The following is a 25,036-nucleotide window of genomic DNA, read 5'->3' as shown; positions in this document are numbered from 1 at the left end:
TTAAAATAATTATTAATAAGATTTAATAATAATAATTAATTAGTAAGATTTAATTTTAATTCAAAATTATTTAGATTAATGACATCACCCACCATACTTAGATTTTTTTCTTTTTCTTTTTAATTTTTTCTTAATAAAGAAATTAGCCTAATAATGACATCATCATTTTAGCAATATAATAGAAACTATAGATAAAGAAACCCGCATCTACTAGAAAATAGGGACTAAACACCAACTAATTAAAATGTAGAGAAATTCTAGACTTACATAAATTATATATAAACTTTCTTAAATGCTGACATGTCAAGTTGACTTAGCATTACACCTCATCCCATTAACATAACCAATCCACTAACCTAACCAACCCACTAACTAATCATAAATTAGATATTCCGTGATATATTCTTAATTAGTTAAACCATCTCTCTCTTCTTAAAAATCTACATTATCTTAATAAATCAAATCTCTTCTTAATGTTTGTATTATTCGTCTCTCATCGTTCCAAAAATATAGACGTACATATCAAATCACTTTGTCAATATCGCGTAAGAATTCTCTATAATCATCTTCGTCAATATCGTAACCGCCAGTCTTCTATTTTATAAAATTATGGATCGATCTTCATCATCGTCTTCTTCATTAAGCATATCGTGTGAATCATCGTATACCTCTTCTCCTGTAGAATGTGACGACGTATCAACAGGTACTCAAGAATCTCAGAATGAAGAAATTAGTTGTGAGAAAAACATAAATGAAGATACATGTGAATTAGATGTCCATACTCCAGAAAACCACCGGGATAGTGATTATTGTGATCAAAATATTGAAACTGTAAGTCATGATAATGTACATGTTCAAGATAATTGTTCTAAAAGTATGCATTGTGATGATAATATTGAAGAACCAACTATTGGCATGGTATTTGAAACGATTCAAGAACTCGTTAGTTTTTATGCTAACTATCGGAAAAAACGGGATTTGGAGTGTGTACACGGTCTTCCCAAAAGTCTCTTATGGATGAAGAGACAAGATATGCTATCGTTTCTTGTCATCGGGCTGGAAAGTCACAATCGAAAACACAAAATACTTTGAATCCCCGCCCTGTTACAAAAACAAATTGTGGTGCTAGAGTTAATGCAAAACGCGGTGCTGAAAATAAGTGGTATGTTTCAAAAGTTCAACTCAAACATAATCACTCATTTAGTCCGAGCAAAGGACGATTTTATCGATGTAATAGAGTCGTAAATTCCCGTGTACGAAGACAACTTGAAATATTTCAAAGAGCAGGTGTACGAATGAATAAAGGTTTTAATTCGTTGGTCGTGGAGAATGGAGGTTATGAAAATATTCCATTTACAGAAAAAGATTGTCGCAATTATATTGATAAAGTTAAACGGTTAAAGTTTGGGGAAGGGGATGCCGAAGCAATTCAAAGTTATTTCATGAAAGTTCAATCTACATATCATAATTTTTTTTACGCATGGGAATTGGATGATGAAAATCGATTAAAGAGTTTGTTTTGGGCAGATGGAAGGAGTAGGACAGCTTATGAAGAATTTGGGGACGTTGTTGATGGTTTCCAGTGGTTTCCAGTCGTCATCTAGATGGCTCTGTTCCAGCCGTCATCTAGATGTTCAAAGCTGCCGACGTTGACAACGCGTATGGAAGTGGCAAACTTGAACACGATGACGGCCGCCAACTTCCCCAACCTTCCTCGTTCACACCATTCACCGCCATATAATTTTTACTATAAATAGAGATGCAAACTTTCATTGTAAATCATCCCAAATCACTCGGAGAGGTGTAATCACAACCTAGAGAGTGTGTGTGAGTTTGAGAGTTTTTTTTAGAGTTTTGTAAATACTCGTGTAATCTATTCTTGTGAGTAATAGAGTTATTTTTCTCTCAAATTTGTATCTCCCAATGTCCAGGCGATCCTCTCTTCCTAACAAGTGGTATCAAGAGCTTGGTTAGAGACGTTGGTTGAGTTTTTGGGTCTTCTGAAGTTTCCTCAAAATCCAATTTTGAGTGTACCATTGGATTCGTCTCGTCGAACCGAGTCCAACGCAAAAAACGGTGACTTAAACGGAGTTATAACGAGCCCAGAAAACACGGTCAAAGTTTGGTCAACTCGCCGGAATCTCGCCGGAGAAGACGACCGGTGCCGGAATTTTCGTCGGAGAAGAAAATCATGTAGCAATTCACGGTAGCAGCTGGCGGCACTGTAGCAAATTCCTGTAGCAGTAATGTAGCAAGTTCCTGTAGCAGTACTGTAGCAGTACTGTAGCAATTCTGAAATTTTCAATTTGGTCCCTGAAACTTTTAGAATTTCATTTTTTGGTCCCTGAAGTTTATAAAAAATTATAATTTTGCCCCGTAAGTGGAATTTAAGCCGCGAAGTGTCTATTCCACTATTTTCAACCGTTCCGGACGTAACAGTGATCTCTGTTTTTCTACAATTCAACCCCGTTTGTGTTGAAAAATTATTTGTAAGATGATAATGTCCATAGAAGAGTCAACATCATCTTCGGGAGCTATGATTATGCTCACAGCCACAAACTACACGCTGTGGAAACCTCGGATGGAAGATCTCCTCAGCTGTAAGGATTTGTTCGATCCTATTGAATTGAAGGGTATAAACCCTGATTCTGCCAAAGAGAAAGAGTGGAAGAAATCAAACCGAAAAACTATTGGTCAGATCCGTCAATGGATTGATCATAGTGTCTTCCACCATGTTGCACAAGAGACAGACGCATATGCCCTCTGGAAAAAGTTGGAGGACATGTACCAGGCCAAGACTGCTCAAAATAAAGCCTTGTTGATGAGGCGTTTAGTCAACATGAAGCTCAAAAGTGGAACTTCAGTTTCCGAGCATACTAGTAAGTTTCAGAGCTTGGTCAACCAGTTATCATCTGTAGAGATGCCTCTTGGCGATGAAGTTCAGGCGCTATTGCTACTTAGTTCTCTTCCCGATAGCTGGGAAACGCTGGTCGTAACACTCAGCAACTCAGCTCCAAATGGCAAACTTACCATGTCAATGGTCAAGGATGCCCTATTCAGTGAAGAGGCAAGGAGAAAAGACATGGGCACAGATCAGACCCATGTATTTGTCACAGAGAATCGGGGGAGACAGCGAATGAGTAGCAAAAATAAATGGAGAGGCAGAAGCAAGAGCAGGGGCAGGTCAGCTGATGGCAGAAAACCAACATATAAATGCCATCATTGTGGATTAGAGGGACATATAAAAAAGAACTGCTATAGATTGAAAGAGGAACAATGTCAAAGCAGTTCACAGTCGAAGAACAAGGGTGGAGAAACATTAGTTACTATCACTGGTGATGTAGCTTATTGTTCAACCCATGATGAGACATGCCTTCACGCCTCACGAGAAGACACAGAATGGGTGGTAGATACTGCAGCTTCCTACCACGTGACTCCATACAAGGAATACTTCACAACATAAAAAGCTAGTGACTTTGGAGCTGTGAAGATGGAAAATTCCAGTTCCGCTGAGATTGTCGGAATTGGTGATGTCAAGATAAAGACAAGTTCTGGGAGCACAATCACTCTAAAGGATGTCTGCCATGTGCCAGATCTTCGGCTGAATTTACTTTCTGGGGTAGCTCTTGACAAATAGGGCTATGATAGTCATTTCAGTAGAGGCACATGGAAATTGTCAAGAGGCGCTATGATAGTCGCTCGAGGATACATTTGTGGCACACTATACAAAAATCATGTGAAGATCTGCACAGACAGCCTTAATGTTGCAGAAAAGGAGACTTCACAAAATTTATGGCACCAGAGACTCGGTCACATGAGTGAGAAAAGGTTGTCTACCCTAATAAAGAAGAAGCTTATCAATGTAGACATGGACGCTGCACTAGATCCTTGCAATCATTGTCTGTTTAGTAAGCAGCATAGAGTCTCGTTTAATTCCTCTTCAATGAGAAGATCAGAGTTACTCAGTCTGGTGCACTCTGATGTTTGCGGTCCCTTGGAGGTTGAATCAATTGGCGGCAACCGATACTTTCTGACGTTTATCGATGATACTTCTCGAAAGGTGTGGGTATATTTCTTGCAGACGAAGGACCAGGTGTTCGATTACTTCAAACAGTTCCATGTCATGGTAGAACGTGAGACAGGAAAGAAGTTAAAGTGTCTTCGATCCGACAACGGTGGTGAATACTCTTCCAGGCAGTTCGATGCCTATTGCAGATCATATGGCATCTGACATGAGAAGACAGTTCCACGTACCCCTCAACACAATGATATAGCAGAAAGAATGAACCGAACAATCATGGAACGTGTTCGGAGCATGCTCAGTATGGCTAAGCTGCCAAAGCCATTCTGGGGAGAAGCAGTCAGAGCCGCATGTTACTTGATCAACCGATCTCCATAAGTACCACTGAATTTTGAAGTTCCGGAGAAACTTTGGTCTGGAAAGGATCCATCATACTCTCACTTACGAGTATTTGGATGTTTGGCGTACGCACATGTATCCAAAGAGCTCAGACATAAGCTGGATGCAAGGACCACTCCATGCATATTCATAGGCTATGGAGATGAAGAATTTGGATACAGATTATGGGATTCAAAGGAGAAAAAGATGATCAGAAGTAGGGACGTGGTGTTCCATGAAAGCCAGACAATAGATGATATTGAAAAGCCCACAATATCTCAGAAGACAAATGTTGCTGCTCAGGTGCCAGAGGCAACAACGGAATCATTCATGAGAAATGAATTTTCAGTGCAAGATGAAATACCGAAAGTAGAAGATAATGAGGAAAATGACGGTGCTGAGCAGGGGGAGCCACAACCCCATCTACCAGACGTTCTAGGACCATCATAAGGTGAAGATGATGGTGGATCTCCTTAGTATATTCCAGAAGTTCGTAGATCTGAACGAGGTCGGATTCCATTGAGTAGATATCCTGAATCCGAGTACCTTCTACTTACTGAAGATGGAGAACCAGAGAGTTTTCATGAAGCAGTAATTCATAAGGATAAAGAAAAATGGTTGCTCGCAATGTAGGATGAGATGGATTCTCTGCAGAAAAATCAAACTTATGAGATTGTAGAACTTCCATGGGTGTTCAAGCTGAAAAAGGATGGTAGTGGAAAAGTGGTGAATTACAAAGCACGGCTTGTAGTCAAAGGATTCCAACAGAAGAAAGGGATTGATTTTGACGAGATATTTTCACCAGTAGTCAAGATGACTTCAATTAGAGTCATACTTGGATTGGTCGCAAGTATGAACTTGGTGTAAGACCCTAATCAGTTTGTACAACAGTGTAATTATGTTACATAGAGTGTGGGTGATGTTGTGCAGTTAAACAGAAGTCACTGAGTGAGCTGAGCCTAGTGCGCGCCGCGCACACTAAAGGGAGCGCGCCGCGCACCCCTTACTGTAGCCGGGTTCCAGCTTTTTAAATCAGATATTTTGATGGGCATTTTGGTAAATTCACTTATGGACGGGTTAAAGACAGATAGGTTAGTTTGGGGAGCACCATTACTCCATTATCAACAACCTTATCACTTTAACTTTAATTCTAGAGAGAGATTGTGATTTTTAAGAGAGAAGGCTTAAATCCAAGAGGAAGGAGCTTGTTTTGGGTTAAAGTTCAAGCATTAAAGTCGTTCATCTTATCTCTAGCTTCGTTGTGGTAGTTGTGGTATGTTCTAATTTTATTTTCCTTACTTTGATTTAGTGTAAGGGTTAGGGTTTGAGTAAATGATGAACACAAAACACATTATTGGTGATTTTGGGTGTTCTTGGGTAAAATTGAGTCTTGAATACTAATTGGTGACTAGTCTAGGGTTTCAAAGTATTAAATGATGTTTATGAACCCTAATTAGTGAGTTAATTGCTAACACACCTAGTTATTTAGTAAATGGGTGTTGGTTAGTTAGTGGATGACCCGAAATGGGTGTGTTGTCTTAAAATGGTTATTTGGGTAATAAATTGACCTAGTTTGGAAAGATGGGTATGAATTACCCTAATTATGTATTAGTTGGTGTTGTTGGACCTTAATCACTAGCTTTTAAGTGATTAGTGGTGGTCTTGACTTTAATTGGGAGGTTTTGGTATAAATGGGCGATTTAATACATTAAGTCATTAAATGCTCATGTGTAAGTGTTAGTATTGAGTCCACTTAGCTTGTGTGTTGATCAAGTACTTATTATATTAGGTACTTTGCTTTGAAGCTTGTGGAGGTTGAAATCGTCATCTAATTGTTAAGGTGAGTGGAATAATTATATGCGTATGTATATAATGTATCTATTTGTTGTAGCGTGAAAGGTGTAGTGTCGAGGTGTTAAGACACCACGTTTCACGTGAAGGGTGTAGCATCGAGGTGTTAAGATGCCACCTAGGAGTGTAGTGTCGAGGTGTTAAGACACCACTCCGTAAAAAAATGAGTGTTGCATCGAGGTGTTAAGATGCCACTCGGGGTGATGTGCCGAGGTGTTAAGGTGCCACCCTAGGGGTTAGTGGTGCGAGGTGTTAAGTGCCCTAATGGATGTTATGAACACCGATGGCGTTTTCGCGAGCGCCGTTCCCTTGTACTATTGGTCGACCATGGTTACTTGTGTTGTAAGCATATTATATCATTTCAAGTTATATTATTATGCGGTTGTTGCTAGCTTGTGGTATTGGAGATTATAGCTTGTTAATGTGACGATAAGCTAATTGTGCTAGCATGTTTGCGGTTTGTGTAAGTGTATGCAAGTAGGTATAATTATATATGTATTCGTATAATTATTGCATTCACTAAGCTTTGCTTACCCTCTCGTTGTTTACCATTTTATAGGTTCGGTTTTGGACAAGGGTAAGGGCATCGTATTGGACTAGAGATCCCGCTTGATACTAGGGGACGCTTTTGGCTTTAGTAGCTCTTGGAGTTTGACCGGTAGTTGGGTAGTTTAATCCCAAACGCCATGCTCATTGTGTAGTTTGGAACTTAAACTTTTTTGGTGGTCGAAACTCTAAACTTGTATTAAACTTGTATTTTGGGTCGTGTGGGACCCGCTTGTAAAACATCATTTTTATGCTTGATTCGTGTTGGTTTTACATATATAAGTTTGTTGTGAAAAGCGTTCGGTCTAAAAGTGTCAGGAAGTCGAAGATCTTTTCGCGAAAAATGGACATTTTGATCAGAACTGTCTCAGGCCTTGTGCGCGCCGTGCACAGGCAGTGGTGCGCGCCGCGCACCCTCCAGATCAGTTTTAAATTTTTTTTATTCCGCCTTTTTGGTTGGTTAACGGGTTGGGTTGTTACAAGTGGTATCAGAGCATGTGAAATGTCCCGTTCTTATTGATTAAAAACGTTTCATATTAATTGATTTCGTTGCGAGATTTTGACCTCTATATGAGACGTTTTTCAAAGACTGCATTCATTTTAAAACAAACCATAACCTTTATTTCATAAATAAAGGTTTAAAAAGCTTTATGTAGATTATCAAATAATGATAATCTAAAATATCCTGTTTACACACGACCATTACATAATGGTTTACAATACAAATATGTTACATCGAAATCAGTTTCTTGAATGCAGTTTTTACACAATATCATACAAACATGGACTCCAAATCTTGTCCTTATTTTAGTATGCAACAGCAGAAGCTCTTAGTATTCACCTGAGAATAAACATGCTTTAAACGTCAACAAAAGTGTTGGTGAGTTATAGGTTTAACCTATATATATCAAATCGTAACAATAGACCACAAGATTTCATATTTCAATACACATCCCATACATAGAGATAAAAATAATTCATATGGTGAACACCTGGTAACCGACATTAACAAGATGCATATATAAGAATATCCCCATCATTCCGGGACACCCTTCAGATATGATATAAATTTCGAAGTACTAAAGCATCCGGTACTTTGGATGGGGTTTGTTAGGCCCAATAGATCTATCTTTAGGATTCGCGTCAATTAGGGTGTCTGTTCCCTAATTCTTAGATTACCAGACTTAATAAAAAGGGGCATATTCGATTTCGATAATTCAACCATAGAATGTAGTTTCACGTACTTGTGTCTATTTTGTAAATCATTTATAAAACCTGCATGTATTCTCATCCCAAAAATATTAGATTTTAAAAGTGGGACTATAACTCACTTTCACAGATTTTTACTTCGTCGTGAAGTAAGACTTGGCCACTGGTTGATTCACGAACCTATAACAATATATACATATATATCAAAGTATGTTCAAAATATATTTACAACACTTTTAATATATTTTGATGTTTTAAGTTTATTAAGTCAGCTGTCCTCGTTAGTAACCTACAACTAGTTGTCCACAGTTAGATGTACAGAAATAAATCGATAAATATTATCTTGAATCAATCCACGACCCAGTGTATACGTATCTCAGTATTGATCACAACTCAAACTATATATATTTTGGAATCAACCTCAACCCTGTATAGCTAACTCCAACATTCACATATAGAGTGTCTATGGTTGTTCCGAAATATATATAGATGTGTCGACATGATAGGTCAAAACATTGTATACGTGTCTATGGTATCTCAAGATTACATAATATACAATACAAGTTGATTAAGTTATGGTTGGAATAGATTTGTTACCAATTTTCACGTAGCTAAAATGAGAAAAATTATCCAATCTTGTTTTACCCATAACTTCTTCATTTTAAATCCGTTTTGAGTGAATCAAATTGTTATGGTTTCATATTGAACTCTATTTTATGAATATAAACAGAAAAAGTATAGGTTTATAGTCGGAAAAATAAGTTACAAGTCGTTTTTGTAAAGGTAGTCATTTCAGTCGAAAGAACGACGTCTAGATGACCATTTTAGAAAACATACTTCCACTTTGAGTTTAACCATAATTTTTGGATATAGTTTCATGTTCATAATAAAAATCATTTTTTTCAGAATAACAACTTTTAAATCAAAGTTTATCATAGTTTTTAATTAACTAACCCAAAACAGCCCGCGGTGTTACTACGACGGCGTAAATCCGGTTTTACGGTGTTTTTCGTGTTTCCAGGTTTTAAATCATTAAGTTAGCATATCATATAGATATAGAACATGTGTTTAGTTGATTTTAAAAGTCAAGTTAGAAGGATTAACTTTTGTTTGCGAACAAGATTAGAATTAACTAAACTATGTTCTAGTGATTACAAGTTTAAACCTCCGAATAAGATAGCTTTATATGTATGAATCGAATGATGTTATGAACATCATTACTACCTTAAGTTCCTTGGATAAACCTACTGGAAAAGAGAAAAATGGATCTAGCTTCAACGGATCCTTGGATGGCTCGAAGTTCTTGAAGCAGAATCATGACACGAAAACAAGTTCAAGTAAGATCATCACTTGAAATAAGATTGTTATAGTTATAGAAATTGAACCAAAGTTTGAATATGATTATTACCTTGTATTAGAATGATAACCTACTGTAAGAAACAAAGATTTCTTGAGGTTGGATGATCACCTTACAAGATTGGAAGTGAGCTAGCAAACTTGAAAGTATTCTTGATTTTATGTAACTAGAACTTGTAGAATTTATGAAGAACACTTAGAACTTGAAGATAGAACTTGAGAGAGATCAATTAGATGAAGAAAATTGAAGAATGAAAGTGTTTGTAGGTGTTTTTGGTCGTTGGTGTATGGATTAGATATAAAGGATATGTAATTTTGTTTTCATGTAAATAAGTCATGAATAATTACTCATATTTTTGTAATTTTATGAGATATTTCATGCTAGTTGCCAAATGATGGTTCCCACATGTGTTAGGTGACTCACATGGGCTACTAAGAGCTGATCATTGGTGAAATGTCCCGTTCTTATTGATTAAAAACGTTCCATATTAATTGATTTCGTTGCGAGGTTTTGACCTCTATATGAGACGTTTTTCAAAGACTGCATTCATTTTTAAAACAAACCATAACCTTTATTTCATAGATAAAGGTTTTAAAAAGCTTTACGTAGATTATCAAATAATGATAATCTAAAATATCCTGTTTACACACGACCATTACATAATGGTTTACAATACAAATATGTTACAACAAAATAAGTTTCTTGAATGCAGTTTTTACACAATATCATACAAGCATGGACTCCAAATCTCGTCCTTATTTAAGTATGCAACAGCGGAAGCTCTTAATATTCACCTGAGAATAAACATGCTTTAAACGTCAACAAAAATGTTGGTGAGTTATAGGTTTAACCTATATATATCAAATCGTAACAATAGACCACAAGATTTCATATTTCAATACACATCCCATACATAGAGATAAAAATCATTCATATGTTGAACACCTGGTAACCGACATTAACAAGATGCATATATAAGAATATCCCCATCATTTCGGAACACCCTTCGGATATGATATAAATTTCGAAGTACTAAAGCATCCGGTACTTTGGATGGGGTTTGTTAGGCCCAATAGATCTATCTTTAGGATTCGCGTCAATTAGGGTGTCTGTTCCCTAATTCTTAGATTACCAGACTTAATAAAAAGGGGCATATTCGATTTCGATAATTCAACCATAGAATGCAGTTTCACGTACTTGTGTCTATTTTGTAAATCATTTATAAAACCTGCATGTATTCTCATCCCAAAAATATTAGATTTTAAAAGTGGGACTATAACTCACTTTCACAGATTTTTACTTCGTCGGGAAGTAAGACTTGGCCACTGGTTGATTCACGAACCTATAACAATATATACATATATATCAAAGTATGTTCAAAATATATTTACAACACTTTTAATATATTTTGATGTTTTAAGTTTATTAAGTCAGCTGTCCTCGTTAGTAACCTACAACTAGTTGTCCACAGTTAGATGTACAGAAATAAATCGATAAATATTATCTTGAATCAATCCACGACCCAGTGTATACGTATCTCAGTATTGATCACAACTCAAACTAAATATATTTTGGAATCAACCTCAACCCTGTATAGCTAACTCCAACATTCACATATAGAGTGTCTATGGTTCGTCCGAAATATATATAGATGTGTCGACATGATAGGTCGAAACATTGTATACGTGTCTATGGTATCTAAAGATTACATAATATACAATACAAGTTGATTAAGTTATGGTTGGAATAGATTTGTTACCAATTTTCACGTAGCTAAAATGAGAAAAATTATCCAATCTTGTTTTACCCATAACTTCTTCATTTTAAATCCGTTTTGAGTGAATCAAATTGCTATGGTTTCATATTGAACTCTATTTTATGAATCTAAACAGAAAAAGTATAGGTTTATAGTCGGAAAAATAAGTTACAAGTCGTTTTTGTAAAGGTAGTCATTTCAGTCGAAAGAACGACGTCTAGATGACCATTTTAGAAAACATACTTCCACTTTGAGTTTAACCATAATTTTTGGATATAGTTTCATGTTCATAATAAAAATAATTTTCTCAGAATAACAACTTTTAAATCAAAGTTTATCATAGTTTTTAATTAACTAACCCAAAACAGCCCGCGGTGTTACTACGACGGCGTAAATCCGGTTTTACGGTGTTTTTCGTGTTTCCAGGTTTTAAATCATTAAGTTAGCATATCATATAGATATAGAACATGTGTTTAGTTGATTTTAAAAGTCAAGTTAGAAGGATTAATTTTTGTTTGCGAACAAGTTTAGAATTAACTAAACTATGTTCTAGTGATTACAAGTTTAAACCTTCGAATAAGATAGCTTTATATGTATGAATTGAATGATGTTATGAACATCATTACTACCTTAAGTTCCTTGGATAAACCTACTAGAAAAGAGAAAAATGGATCTAGCTTCAATGGATCCTTGGATGGCTCGAAGTTCTTGAAGCAGAATCATGACACGAAAACAAGTTCAAGTAAGATCATCACTTGAAATAAGATTGTTATAGTTATAGAAATTGAACCAAAGTTTGAATATGATTATTACCTTGTATTAGAATGATAACCTACTGTAAGAAACAAAGATTTCTTGAGGTTGGATGATCACCTTACAAGATTGGAAGTGAGCTAGCAAACTTGAAAGTATTCTTGATTTTATGAAACTAGAACTTTTGAAATTTATGAAGAACACTTAGAACTTGAAGATAGAACTTGAGAGAGATCAATTAGATGAAGAAAATTGAAGAATTAAAGTGTTTGTAGGTGTTTTTGGTCGTTGGTGTATGGATTAGATATAAAGGATATGTAATTTTGTTTTCATGTAAATAAGTCATGAATGATTACTCATATTTTTGTAATTTTATGAGATATTTCATGCTAGTTGCCAAATGATGGTTCCCACATGTGTTAGGTGACTCACATGGGCTGCTAAGAGCTGATCATTGGAGTGTATATACCAATAGTACATACATCTAAAAGCTGTGTATTGTACGAGTACGAATACGGGTGCATACGAGTAGAATTGTTGATGAAACTGAACGAGGATGTAATTGTAAGCATTTTTGTTAAGTAGAAGTATTTTGATAAGTGTCTTGAAGTCTTTCAAAAGTGTATGAATACATATTAAAACACTACATGTATATACATTTTAACTGAGTCGTTAAGTCATCGTTAGTCGTTACATGTAAATGTTGTTTTGAAACCTTTAGGTTAACGATCTTGTTAAATGTTGTTAACCCAATGTTTATAATATCAAAAGAGATTTTAAATTATTATATTATCATGATATTATGATGTACGAATATCTCTTAATATGATATATATACATTAAATGTCGTTACAACGATAATCGTTACATATATGTCTCGTTTCAAAATCATTAAGTTAGTAGTCTTGTTTTTACATATGTAGTTCATTGTTAATATAATTAATGATATGTTTACTTATCATAATATCATGTTAACTATATATATAACCATATATATGTCATCATATAGTTTTTACAAGTTTTAACGTTCGTGAATCACCGGTCAACTTGGGTGGTCAATTGTCTATATGAAACCTATTTCAATTAATCAAGTCTTAACAAGTTTGATTGCTTAACATGTTGGAAACATTTAATCATGTAAATATCAATCTCAGTTAATATATATAAACATGGAAAAGTTCGGGTCACTACAGTACCTACCCGTTAAATAAATTTCGTCCCGAAATTTTAAGCTGTTGAAGGTGTTGATGAATCTTCTGGAAATAGATGCGGGTATTTCTTCTTCATCTGATCTTCACGCTCCCAGGTGAACTCGAGTCCTCTACGAGCATTCCATCGAACCTTAACAATTGGTATCTTGTTTTGCTTAAGTCTTTTAACCTCACGATCCATTATTTCGACGGGTTCTTCGATGAATTGAAGTTTTTCGTTGATTTGGATTTCATCTAACGGAATAGTGAGAGCTTCTTTAGCAAAACATTTCTTCAAATTCGAGACGTGGAAAGTGTTATGTACAGCCGCGAGTTGTTGAGGTAACTCAAGTCGGTAAGCTACTGGTCCGACACGATCAATAATCTTGAATGGTCCAATATACTGATAATGCTAAAAACGAACATATATTTCATAGCATTATTCCTCAAGAAAGACAAGCTTTTAGTTGCAATTGTTCTATTTACAAGTGATATTCGTTTAAATAATAAAAGGTGAAGACAAAAGACAGATTCGACGATTTGAAGACGCAAACGACCAAAAAGCTCAAAAGAACAAAAGACAATCAAAGAGGTTCCAATTATTGATAAGAAACGTCTCGAAATCACAAGAGTACAAAATTCAAAACGCAAAGTACAAGATATTAAATTGTACGCGAGGACGTTCGAAAATCCGGAACCGGGACCAGAGTCAACTCTTAACGCTCGACGCAACGGACTAAAAATTACAAGTTAACTATGTATATAAATATAATATAATATATAATTAATTATATTAATTATATATATATTATATATATATATTAAAAACCGTCGGCAGCAAGAAACTCCAAGGGTGTGAGCTGTAAATACATCTCCGCGACTCGCGGAGTTTTAAGGGCATTTTGCCGCGAGTCGCGGAGCCCCAATTTTCAACTCTGGCTATAAAGCCAACCGAATTCTGATCAAATTTCATCATCTTTTTCTTCCTCTTCATACGTAAAATTTATATTTATATTTATAATTTATATTTTAATTTTAATTATAATTCTAATAATAAGGGTATGTTAGCGAATGTTGTAAGGGTGTAAGTCGAAATTCTGTCCGTGTAACGCTACGCTATTTTTAATCATTGTAAGTTATGTTCAACCTTTTTATATTAATGTCTCATAGCTAAGTTATTATTATGCTTATTTAAAACGAAGTAATCATGATGTTGGGCTAATTACTAAAATTGGGTAATTGGGCTTTGTACCATAATTGGGGTTTGGATAAAAGAACGACACTTGTGGAAACTAGACTATGGGCTATTAATGGGCTTTATATTTGTTTAACTAAATGAAAGTTTGTTAATGTTAATATAAAGAATTACAATTGGGCGTCCCTATAAATTACCATATACACTCGATCGGACACGATGGGCGGGGTATTTATATGTACGAATAATCGTTCATTTAACCGGACACGGGAATGGATTAATAGCCACTAGAATAATTAAAACAGGGGTGAAATTACATTCAAGGGTAATTGGTGTAATTGTTAACAAAGTAGTAAAACCTTGGTTTACACGCAGTCGATAACCTGGTGTATTCATTAAACAAAGTATTAAAACCTTGTTACAATTCAAATCCCCAATTAGTTGGAATATTTAACTTCGGGTATAATAATAATTTGACAAGGACACTTGCAATTTATATTTATGACTGATGGACTTTTATGGACAAAAACCAGACGGACATATTGAATAATCCAGGACAAAGGACAATTAACCCATGGGCATAAAACTAAAATCAACACGTCAAACATCATGATTACGGAAGTTTAAATAAGCATAATTCTTTTATTTCATATTTAATTTCCTTTATTTTATATTTAATTGCACTTCTAATTATCGCACTTTTATTTATTGTTATTTAATCGCACTTTTAATTATCGTACTTTTTAATTATCGCAATTTTATTTTATCGCATTTTTATTATTCGCAATTTCATTATCGTTATTTACTTTATGCTTTAATTTAAGTCTTGTATTTATTTTATATTTTACATTAGGTTTTAACTGCGACTAAAGTCTTAAAATCGACAAACCGGTCATTAAACGGTAAAAACCCCCCTTTATAATAATAATATTACTTATATATATATTTGTATTTTTATAAAAGTAAACTAATATAGCGTTGAGCTTTGTTTAAAGATTTCCCTGTGGAACGAACCGGACTTACTAAAAACTACACTACTGTACGATTAGGTACACTGCCTATAAGTGTTGTAGCAAGGTTTAAGTATATCCATTCTATAAATAAATAAATATCTTGTGTAAAATTGTATCGTATTTAATAGTTTTTCCTAGTAAAATATAAACTATTTTATATACACCTCGCATAACATCATATACCTTGGATTTAATTTCCCTCGTTTACCAAATCGAACAACGCCTTTCCAAGGTGCAACTTTAAGCATGACCATCTCTCCAATTTCAAATTCTATATCTTTTCTTTTAATGTCAGCATAGCTCTTTTGTCGACTTTGGGCAGTTTTCAACCGTTGTTGAATTTGGATGATCTTCTCGGTAGTTTCTTGTATAATCTCCGGACCCGTAATCTGTCTATCCCCCACTTCACTCCAACAAATCGGAGACCTGCACTTTCTACCATAAAGTGCTTCAAACGGCGCCATCTCAATGCTTGAATGGTAGCTGTTATTGTAGGAAAATTCTGCTAACGGTAGATGTCGATCCCAACTGTTTCCGAAATCAATAACACATGCTCGTAGCATGTCTTCAAGCATTTGTACCGTCCTTTCGCTCTGCCCATCAGTTTGTGGAAGATAGGCAGTACTCATGTCTAGACGAGTTCCTAATGCTTGCTGTAATGTCTGCCAGAATCTTGAAATAAATCTGCCATCCCTATCAGAGATAATAGAGATTGGTATTCCATGTCTGGAGACGACTTCCTTCAAATACAGTCGTGCTAACTTCTCCATCTTGTCATCTTCTCTTATTGGCAGGAAATGTGCTGATTTGGTGAGACGATCAACTATTACCCAAATAGTATCAAAACCACTTGCAATCCTTGGCAATTTAGTGATGAAATCCATGGTAATGTTTTCCCATTTCCATTCCGGGATTTCGGGTTGTTGAAGTAGACCTGATGGTTTCTGATGCTCAGCTTTGACCTTAGAACACGTCAAACATTCTCCTACGTATTTAGCAACATCGGCTTTCATACCCGGCCACCAAAAATGTTTCTTGAGATCCTTGTACATCTTCCCCGTTCCAGGATGTATTGAGTATCTAGTTTTATGAGCTTCTCTAAGTACCATTTCTCTCATATCTCCAAATTTTGGTACCCAAATCCTTTCAGCCCTATATCGGTTTCCGTCTTCCTGAATATTAAGATGCTTCTCCGATCCTTTGGGTATTTCATCCTTTAAATTTCCCTTTTTTAAAACTCCTTGTTGTGCCTCCTTTATTTGAGTAGTAAGGTTATTATGAATCATTATATTCATAGATTTTACTCGAATGGGTTCTCTGTCCTTCCTGCTCAAGGCATCGGCTACCACATTTGCCTTCCCCGGGTGGTAACGAATCTCAAAGTCGTAATCATTCAATAATTCAATCCACCTACGCTGCCTCATATTCAGTTGTTTCTGATTAAATATGTGTTGAAGACTTTTGTGGTCGGTATATATAATACTTTTGACCCCATATAAGTAGTGCCTCCAAGTCTTTAATGCAAAAACAACCGCGCCTAATTCCAAATCATGCATCGTATAAAAAACAGAAAACATAAAATAAAAAAAATAAAATAAAGAAAAACGCGTAAAAATTATCAGCTGTCAACTGAATTCCTGAACCCCGCGACTCGCGGGGTTTTCCTCATTAATCACCGCGACTCGCGGAGGCCATCTGACACACGGACAAAAACCCTAATCAAGCATTGATTACGGGTTATTTTTAATTATTATTATTATTAAAACCTAATTATTATTATTATTATTATTAGTTTTAATTTTACTTTTACTTTTTATTTATATATTTTAGTTTAATTAGTTTTATTAAATTGTAAAATTAGTAGTTTTATTAAATAATAATATAAAAATAATATTTTTATAAAAATTGTACTTTTTACAACTTTTTGTATATTTTTATATTTTGTCCCTTTTTAATCGTTGTAGCGTAATATTTGTATTTTTAGCTCATATTTAATTTTAAACTTAGTTTTTGCTATAGTTATTTTTACTCCTAGATTTTTAGGCTTTGCCGTAGAATTCCTTAAGTGCTTTTTCTTTAGACTAAGATTTAGGTGCTTTAGAATTTTGCGACGCCTTTTTAAGTTTTAGTTTCTTTTTAAGTTATTTCCATTTGGGATTTAGTTTTTCCTGTAAGCTTTAATATTTTTAGACCTTTTACTATGTATCAATTATCATTCCAATTAGTAATTTCAATTTACGATTATAATTTTAAGTTAGTTGTAGTAATAAGGTTAGGTTAGTCAAGTATTTTTAAGTTTTTATAAGTTTCTTTTATTTTTCCGTCACCTTTTATTTTTCAATCATTTTTTTCTTTTTCGACCTTTTTCGACGAACTCTCTTTTTCTCTCTTATTTCTCGCCATTCTAGTTTTTAGGACTTAGATTTTTTTCTACTTCTTATCTAAATTTCTTAAAATTACGAAAATTTATTTTGAGTGGTTAAATTAATAGACATCAAAATTTTCTGGTTCGTAGTAATAGTTGGATTTGTACGTGGACCGGGTTATTGGAGCCAAACAGTCCTCAATTATATTGAGACCAAACGAATCCTGCCCCTCTGCTGCATCTTTTGGCTATTCGAAACGTGGGCAAAATCAGAAAAGTCTATTAATTGGATAACTTATTATAATTTTTCTTTCCTTTTTTAAAACTAATAGGATATTCAGTGAATGCACCGAGCAAGACGTTCACCACCTTTTGTACGTTCACCACCTGTAACTCGATCAAGACATCGTTTAACAAATATAACCGCCGTTGATTTTTCCTTAGAATCGTCATCCAGTCGACCAAGTACTTCTGTTCAAATTTCCGATAATCCATTTTTTGAACCCGACCTCACAATTGAGAATCCGGAAAATATTCAGGAACGGTTCATAGATCCTGAACCATTAAACTTTCCTCCGGAACCACCAATCATTCAAACAGAGATTGTTGAGGAACGAACCATTAAATCTGAAGCATCTAGTGATACCGATTCAACAAATTCAATTATGGAGAATCTGGAACCTTTAAGTATGGAAGACCGAATGAGAGCTAAACGCACTGGCCAAGGTCACGCAATTACTCATCCAGACATTAATGCGCCAGATTATGAAATCAAAGGACAAATTCTACACATGGTGACTAATCAATGCCAATTTAGTGGTGCGCCGAAAGAAGATCCAAATGAACATCTACGTACCTTTAATAGGATCTGCACACTATTTAAAATACGAGAAGTGGAGGATGAACAGATATATCTCATGTTATTTCCCTGGACTTTAAAGGGAGAAGCCAAAGATTGGTTGGAATCGTTACCTGAAGGGGCAATCGATACATGGGACGTTTTAATTGACAAATTTCTTAAACAATTCTTTCCTGCATCTAAAGCCGTAAGACTTCAAGCAGAAATTGTTACGTTCACACAGAAGCCAAATGAAACTCTATATGAGGCGTGGACAAGATATGGAAAGTTGTTAAGAGGATGTCCGCAACATGGTTTAGACACCTGTCAAATAGTACAAATATTCTACCAAGGATGCGACATCACTACAAGGAAAGATATAGATATAGCAGCTGGTGGTTCTATTATGAAGAAAACCGAAACTGATGCTTACAAAATTATTGATAACACTGCTTCCCACTCACATGAGTGGCACCAAGAAAAAGATATCATTAGATCATCTAAAGCAGCTAGAGCCGATTCTAGCCATGACTTAGATTCCATTTCCGCAAAGATAGATGCTTTCGAGAGACGAATGGAAAAGATGACTAAGGATATTCACTCAATACGAATTAGTTGTGAGCAGTGTGGAGGACCACATTTGACAAAAGATTGTCTCAGTATTGAATTAACAATGGAACAAAGAGAGAATATTTCATACATAAACCAAAGGCCTGGAAATAATTATCAGAATAATTATCAACCGCCAAGACCTATTTACAATCAAAATCAGAACTATAACCGAAATGTTCCATACAATAACCAACAAGGTCCTAGCAATCAACAAGTATCCAATAATACTTACAATCAGCAAAGACCAAATTTTCAAAACAAACCACCACAACAAACCGATGATAAAAAGCCAAATTTAGAAGATATGATGACGAAGCTAGTTGAAACTCAAACGCAGTTTTTCACATCTCAAAAACAAACCAATGAACAAAATGCTCAAGCATTTAGAAATCAACAAGCTTCTATTCAAAATCTAGAACAAGAAGTAAGTAACCTAGCAAGGTTAATAGGTGAAAGAAAACCGGGAAGTCTACCTAGTGATACAAATGCTAACCCCCGGAATGAAACAGCTAAAGCTATTACCACAAGAAGTGGTACAACACTTAAACCACCTGAAATACCTGTAACTTCTGATGAAACTATTCCTACTCCACAAGAACCACAACCTGATCAAGATAAGGAAAAAGAACCGGTAGTTGAAAAGGTTAATGAAGATAACACAGTTAAGGATAAACCTTATGTTAAACCATACCAACCACCACTTCCTTATCCAAGTAAAATGAAGAAAGAAAAACTTGAAGCCGAGCAATCCAAATTCTTGGATATGTTTAAACAGATAAATGTAAATCTTCCTTTCATTGATGTGATTTCAGGAATGCCAAGATATGCTAAATTCTTGAAAGATCTAATCACGAATAGAAAGAAAATGGAAGAACTCTCGGCTGTTACTATGAATGCTAATTGTTCAGCAGTGCTGTTGAATAAGATACCAGAAAAACTATCTGATCCAGGAAGTTTCACAATTCCATGTTTTCTGGGTAGTCTTAGTTCAATAGAAGCATTGGCAGACTTAGGTGCTAGTATAAATCTAATGCCGTATTCACTATACGCTAAACTAGACCTTGGAGAATTGAAACCAACCAGAATAAGCATACAACTAGCCGATAGATCAATAAAATATCCTAGAGGGATAATGGAGAACATGCTAGTTAAAGTTGGTACTTTAGTATTTCCAGTAGATTTTGTTGTTTTGGACATGGAAGAAGATTCTCAAGTTCCTCTCATATTAGGAAGACCATTCTTAAACACGGCTAAAGCAATGATAGACGTGTTCGGTAAGAAACTGACCCTAAGTATAGAGGATGAGAGTGTTACCTTTTCAGTTGATAGAGCAATGCAACAACCACAATCTGCAGATGATACATGTTATTATATTCAAACTATAGATGCACATGCAGAATTGTTAGAAGAATTTCCAGAATTACAAGGAACAGGAGAATGTTCTTTAGGAGAAGGTAATGAACCAATTGATGAAGCTGAAATGTTAGCTACACTTATAGCTAATGGATATGAACCAACAACAGAAGAAATTCAAATGCTAAAAGAAGAAGACAGATATCGATATAAATCATCGATAGAAGAACCTCCGAAATTAGAATTAAAGCCACTTCCAAACCATTTGGAATACGCTTATTTACATGGTGAATCTGAATTACCTGTAATAATATCATCTTCTCTTACTGAAAATGAGAAATCACAACTCATTTCTGTGTTGAAAGCTCATAAACCAGCCATTGCATGGAAGATTCATGATATTAAAGGAATAAGTCCTTCGTATTGCACACATAAAATCCTTATGGAAGAAGGTCATAAAACGTATGTGCAACGCCAACGAAGACTAAATCCTAATATGCAAGATGTAGTTAAGAAAGAGATTATTAAACTGCTAGATGCAGGTTTGATATATCCAATTTCTGATAGTCCATGGGTAAGCCCAGTTCAATGCGTCCCTAAGAAGGGTGGTATGACTGTCATTATAAATGAGAAAAATGAGCTTATTCCTACTAGGACTGTAACAGGATGGCGTGTGTGTATTGATTATAGAAAATTAAATGACGCCACCAGAAAAGATCACTTTCCCTTACCTTTCATAGATCAAATGTTGGAAAGATTAGCCGGAAATAGTTACTATTGTTTTCTAGATGGATTTTCCGGATATTTTCAAATTCCAATAGCACCCGAAGATCAAGAGAAAACCACATTCACGTGCCCTTATGGTACTTTTGCTTACAAACGCATGCCATTTGGACTTTGTAACGCCCCTGCAACCTTTCAAAGGTGTATGATGGCGATTTTTCATGACATGATAGAAGAATGCATGGAAGTATTCATGGATGACTTTTCAGTCTTCGGTGATACATTTAAATCATGTCTAGTTAATCTGGAACGAATGCTAATTAGATGCGAAAAATCAAATCTAGTACTTAATTGGGAGAAATGCCATTTCATGGTTAAAGAAGGCATCGTTCTTGGACATAAAATTTCAAAAGAAGGAATTGAAGTGGATAGAGCTAAAGTAGATGTAATTGCTAAACTTCCACATCCCACCAATGTTAGAGGAGTTAGGAGTTTTCTAGGGCATGCCGGTTTTTACCGACGTTTCATAAAAGATTTTTCTAAAATTGCCACTCCTATGAATAAACTCCTAGAAAAGGATGCGCCATTCATCTTTTCAGATGAATGTATCAAATCTTTTAATATTCTTAAAGAGAAACTCACTAATGCACCGATCATGATAACACCAAATTGGAATCTACCATTTGAACTAATGTGCGATGCAAGTGATTTTGCAATGGGAGCCGTTTTAGGACAAAGGATTGAAAAACGATTTCAACCTATATATTATGCTAGTAAGACATTACAAGGAGCACAAACAAACTATACAACTACTGAAAAAGAACTCCTTGCTATTGTCTTTGCTTTTGACAAATTTCGATCATATCTCGTTCTAGCAAAAACGGTGGTCTATACCGACCATTCTGCTCTTAGATACCTATTTTCAAAACAAGATGCTAAACCAAGATTAATCCGTTGGATCTTACTCTTACAAGAGTTTGATATTGAAATTCGAGATAAAAAAGGAGCAGAAAATCTCGCCGCTGATCATCTTTCTCGTCTTGAAAATCCCGAATTAGAAGTTCTAAATGAATCAGCCATACAAGACAACTTTCCTGATGAATATCTATTGAAGATAGATTATAAAGAAATGCCATGGTTTGCAGACTATGCAAACTACTTAGTTTGTGGATTCCTTGAAAAAGGATTATCGTACCAAAGACGAAAGAAATTCTTCAGTGATATAAAACACTATTTCTGGGAAGATCCACATCTGTTTAAAAGTTGTCCCGATGGAATAATACGCCGATGTGTATTTGGAGATGAAGCTAGTAAAATTTTAAACCATTGTCACACAGGACCAACAGGAGGGCATTATGGGCCTCAACTAACAGCAAGAAAAGTTTATGAAGCTGGATTCTATTGGCCTACAATTTACAAAGACGCACACCTTCTTTGCAAATCCTGTGATGCATGTCAAAGGGCCGGAAAAATAAGTCAACGTGATGAAATGCCACAAAATGTCATCCAAGTATGTGAAGTATTTGACATTTGGGGTATTGACTTTATGGGTCCATTTCCAAAATCTCATAATAATCTATATATACTCGTAGCCATTGATTATGTATCTAAATGGGCGGAAGCACAAGCTCTCCCAACTAACGATGCACGAGTTGTAGTCAACTTTTTAAAACGTCTTTTTGCAAGGTTTGGAACACCGAAAGCTTTAATAAGTGATCGGGGTACTCATTTCTGTAATAATCAACTTGAGAAAGTTCTTAAAAGATATGGAGTAACTCATAAAATCTCCACCGCATATCATCCACAAACAAGTGGACAAGTTGAAAATACAAACCGAGCTTTAAAACGTATTCTAGAGAAAACCGTAGGATCAAATCCGAAGGAATGGTCCATTAAATTGGAGGATGCACTCTGGGCTTTTAGAACAGCCTACAAAACTCCAATTGGAACCACACCTTTTAGACTTGTTTATGGAAAAGCATGTCATCTTCCAGTAGAAATTGAACACAAAGCATTTTGGGCTTTGAAGACATGTAATCTTTATTTACATGAAGCCGGACGTCTACGATTAAGTCAACTAAACGAATTAGAAGAATTAAGACATGAAGCATACGAGAATTCGTTAATCTATAAAGAAAGAACGAAAAAATGGCATGATAAAAGAATCAGAAGTTCAAAAGAATTTAAAGAAGGAGACAGAGTTCTTCTTTTCAATTCACGATTCAAGCTATTTCCTGGAAAATTGAAATCAAGATGGTCTGGACCATTCATAGTCAAAAGAATTTTCCCATACGGAACGATAGAATTAATAAATTCAAATGGGATTGAATTTAAAGTTAATGGTCACAGAGTTAAACATTACATACATGGTCCGATGGAAGTCGACAACGAAGTTAATCACAATTTCGACACCACAGCTAACTAAGTGTGGGGAGAATCAAGTCTTTAAAGGATAATATGTATTTCTGTTAGAGTTAGATTGTCTGTTTTCGTGTAGTTCTTGAAAATGGAACACGTATGGTCTTTCCCTAGCAGACCCTAAAGAACTAGTCTTCTCCCCCCATTCTGAATTTTTATTTTTTTTAGGTTTTTACGAAATGAAGACTGCCTGTGAACTAAACCATGGTCTAATGCTACACGCTTTGATCACTAAACGTAATAATGACATACTACCGAGTGAAATAGTATCAGTAATCAGAGAAAGAATGGACGGAGTTAGAAAAGAATCCAGATGCGAAGATAATAAGTTACAATTTGGTAAAGGAAAATCAAAATCCGCAGCGAAAAGAAGAGCACGACACCTAGAACGATGTCACAAATGCGGAAAATGGTCACATGGAGGTAAATGTTCAAATAATCAAACCTATTCAAATACCGAATTTGTTACTTTATGCAGAGACGGACCGTTCATATGTTTAGAAGAAAAGACAATGAATGCTCGAGGTTACGCCTATGCAGCCATGGAAAATCAATTAAACCGACTATCTTATGAATATAATAGATTATATAACTAAGAAATCTATTTCACAGGTATGTCTGTACAGTTTTTATTTTTATTTTTATTTTTATTTTTAACCTTTTGATAATAAACGCTAATTTGTTCGCTAAAAAGTATTAAATTGGTATTAAATAAAATTAGGTTTGGCGACCAAAATTATTGATATCATTCAAAAATTTATTACATCACTGCGAAATTTAACGTTTATTCTTAAGGTATAAATATCTTTAAACAATCAACCCAAAATATTTCAAAAATTCGTCATGAGTTAAATTAGGTCTTGGAACCGAAATTACTTTACCGAAAAGAGGGGCGCATATTTTTGATAATATTTGATTGATTAAAGTGGGATAAAAAGACAAAAAGATTTTTAATTTTATTTTTACCATGTTTTTAAAATTAATATTTAAATCTTAAATTAATATTGTAAACTTTGTAAAAACAATATATTTAAAATTGTAAATATTTGAAAAATTAATATAAGTTTGGTATGAATTTATGAATTTTTAAATTAAGTTTGGTGTGAATTTTTAATTTTTAAAATATGAAATTTTAATTTTATGCATTTCAAATTTTAAGTTTGGTGTGAATTTTTAATTTTTAATTTTTAATTTTGAATTTTATATTTATGTTGTGTGAATTTAAAAACAAAAATTTACTTTATCTCATTAAGTTAAGAATATGATTTTTAAAATTCGTCGTAAGTTGAAGACTAGGTCTTTGAACCGAAATTGCTTTACCCGAGGAAGGGACGAGAACTTTTATTATCATTATTTTTAATCTTATTGATTTAAAGTATGCCAAAAACATTGAAAAAACCCATAAATCTTAGCTTTTAAAAACAATCGCTACAAAAAGACAAATTTTAAAATTTTGTC

General features: G+C 34.7%; 1 protein-coding gene across 1 annotated transcript in view; it reads left to right on the top strand.

Moving 5' to 3' along the window:
- The first annotated feature begins 609 nt into the window (after window positions 1-609).
- LOC139840874 (uncharacterized) overlaps window positions 610-25,036 on the top strand; it is a 60,545-nt gene continuing 36,118 nt past the window's right edge. The window contains exons 1-2 of the mRNA XM_071831117.1: window positions 610-918; window positions 1,008-1,585. Coding sequence (XP_071687218.1) covers window positions 610-918; window positions 1,008-1,585 — 887 coding nt within the window. The remainder of the gene's footprint in view (window positions 919-1,007; window positions 1,586-25,036) is intronic.

This window comes from Rutidosis leptorrhynchoides, chromosome 4 (assembly GCF_046630445.1).
Source record: "Rutidosis leptorrhynchoides isolate AG116_Rl617_1_P2 chromosome 4, CSIRO_AGI_Rlap_v1, whole genome shotgun sequence".
Taxonomy (NCBI): Eukaryota; Viridiplantae; Streptophyta; class Magnoliopsida; order Asterales; family Asteraceae; genus Rutidosis; species Rutidosis leptorrhynchoides.
This window is presented reverse-complemented; position numbering and strand designations above follow the sequence as displayed.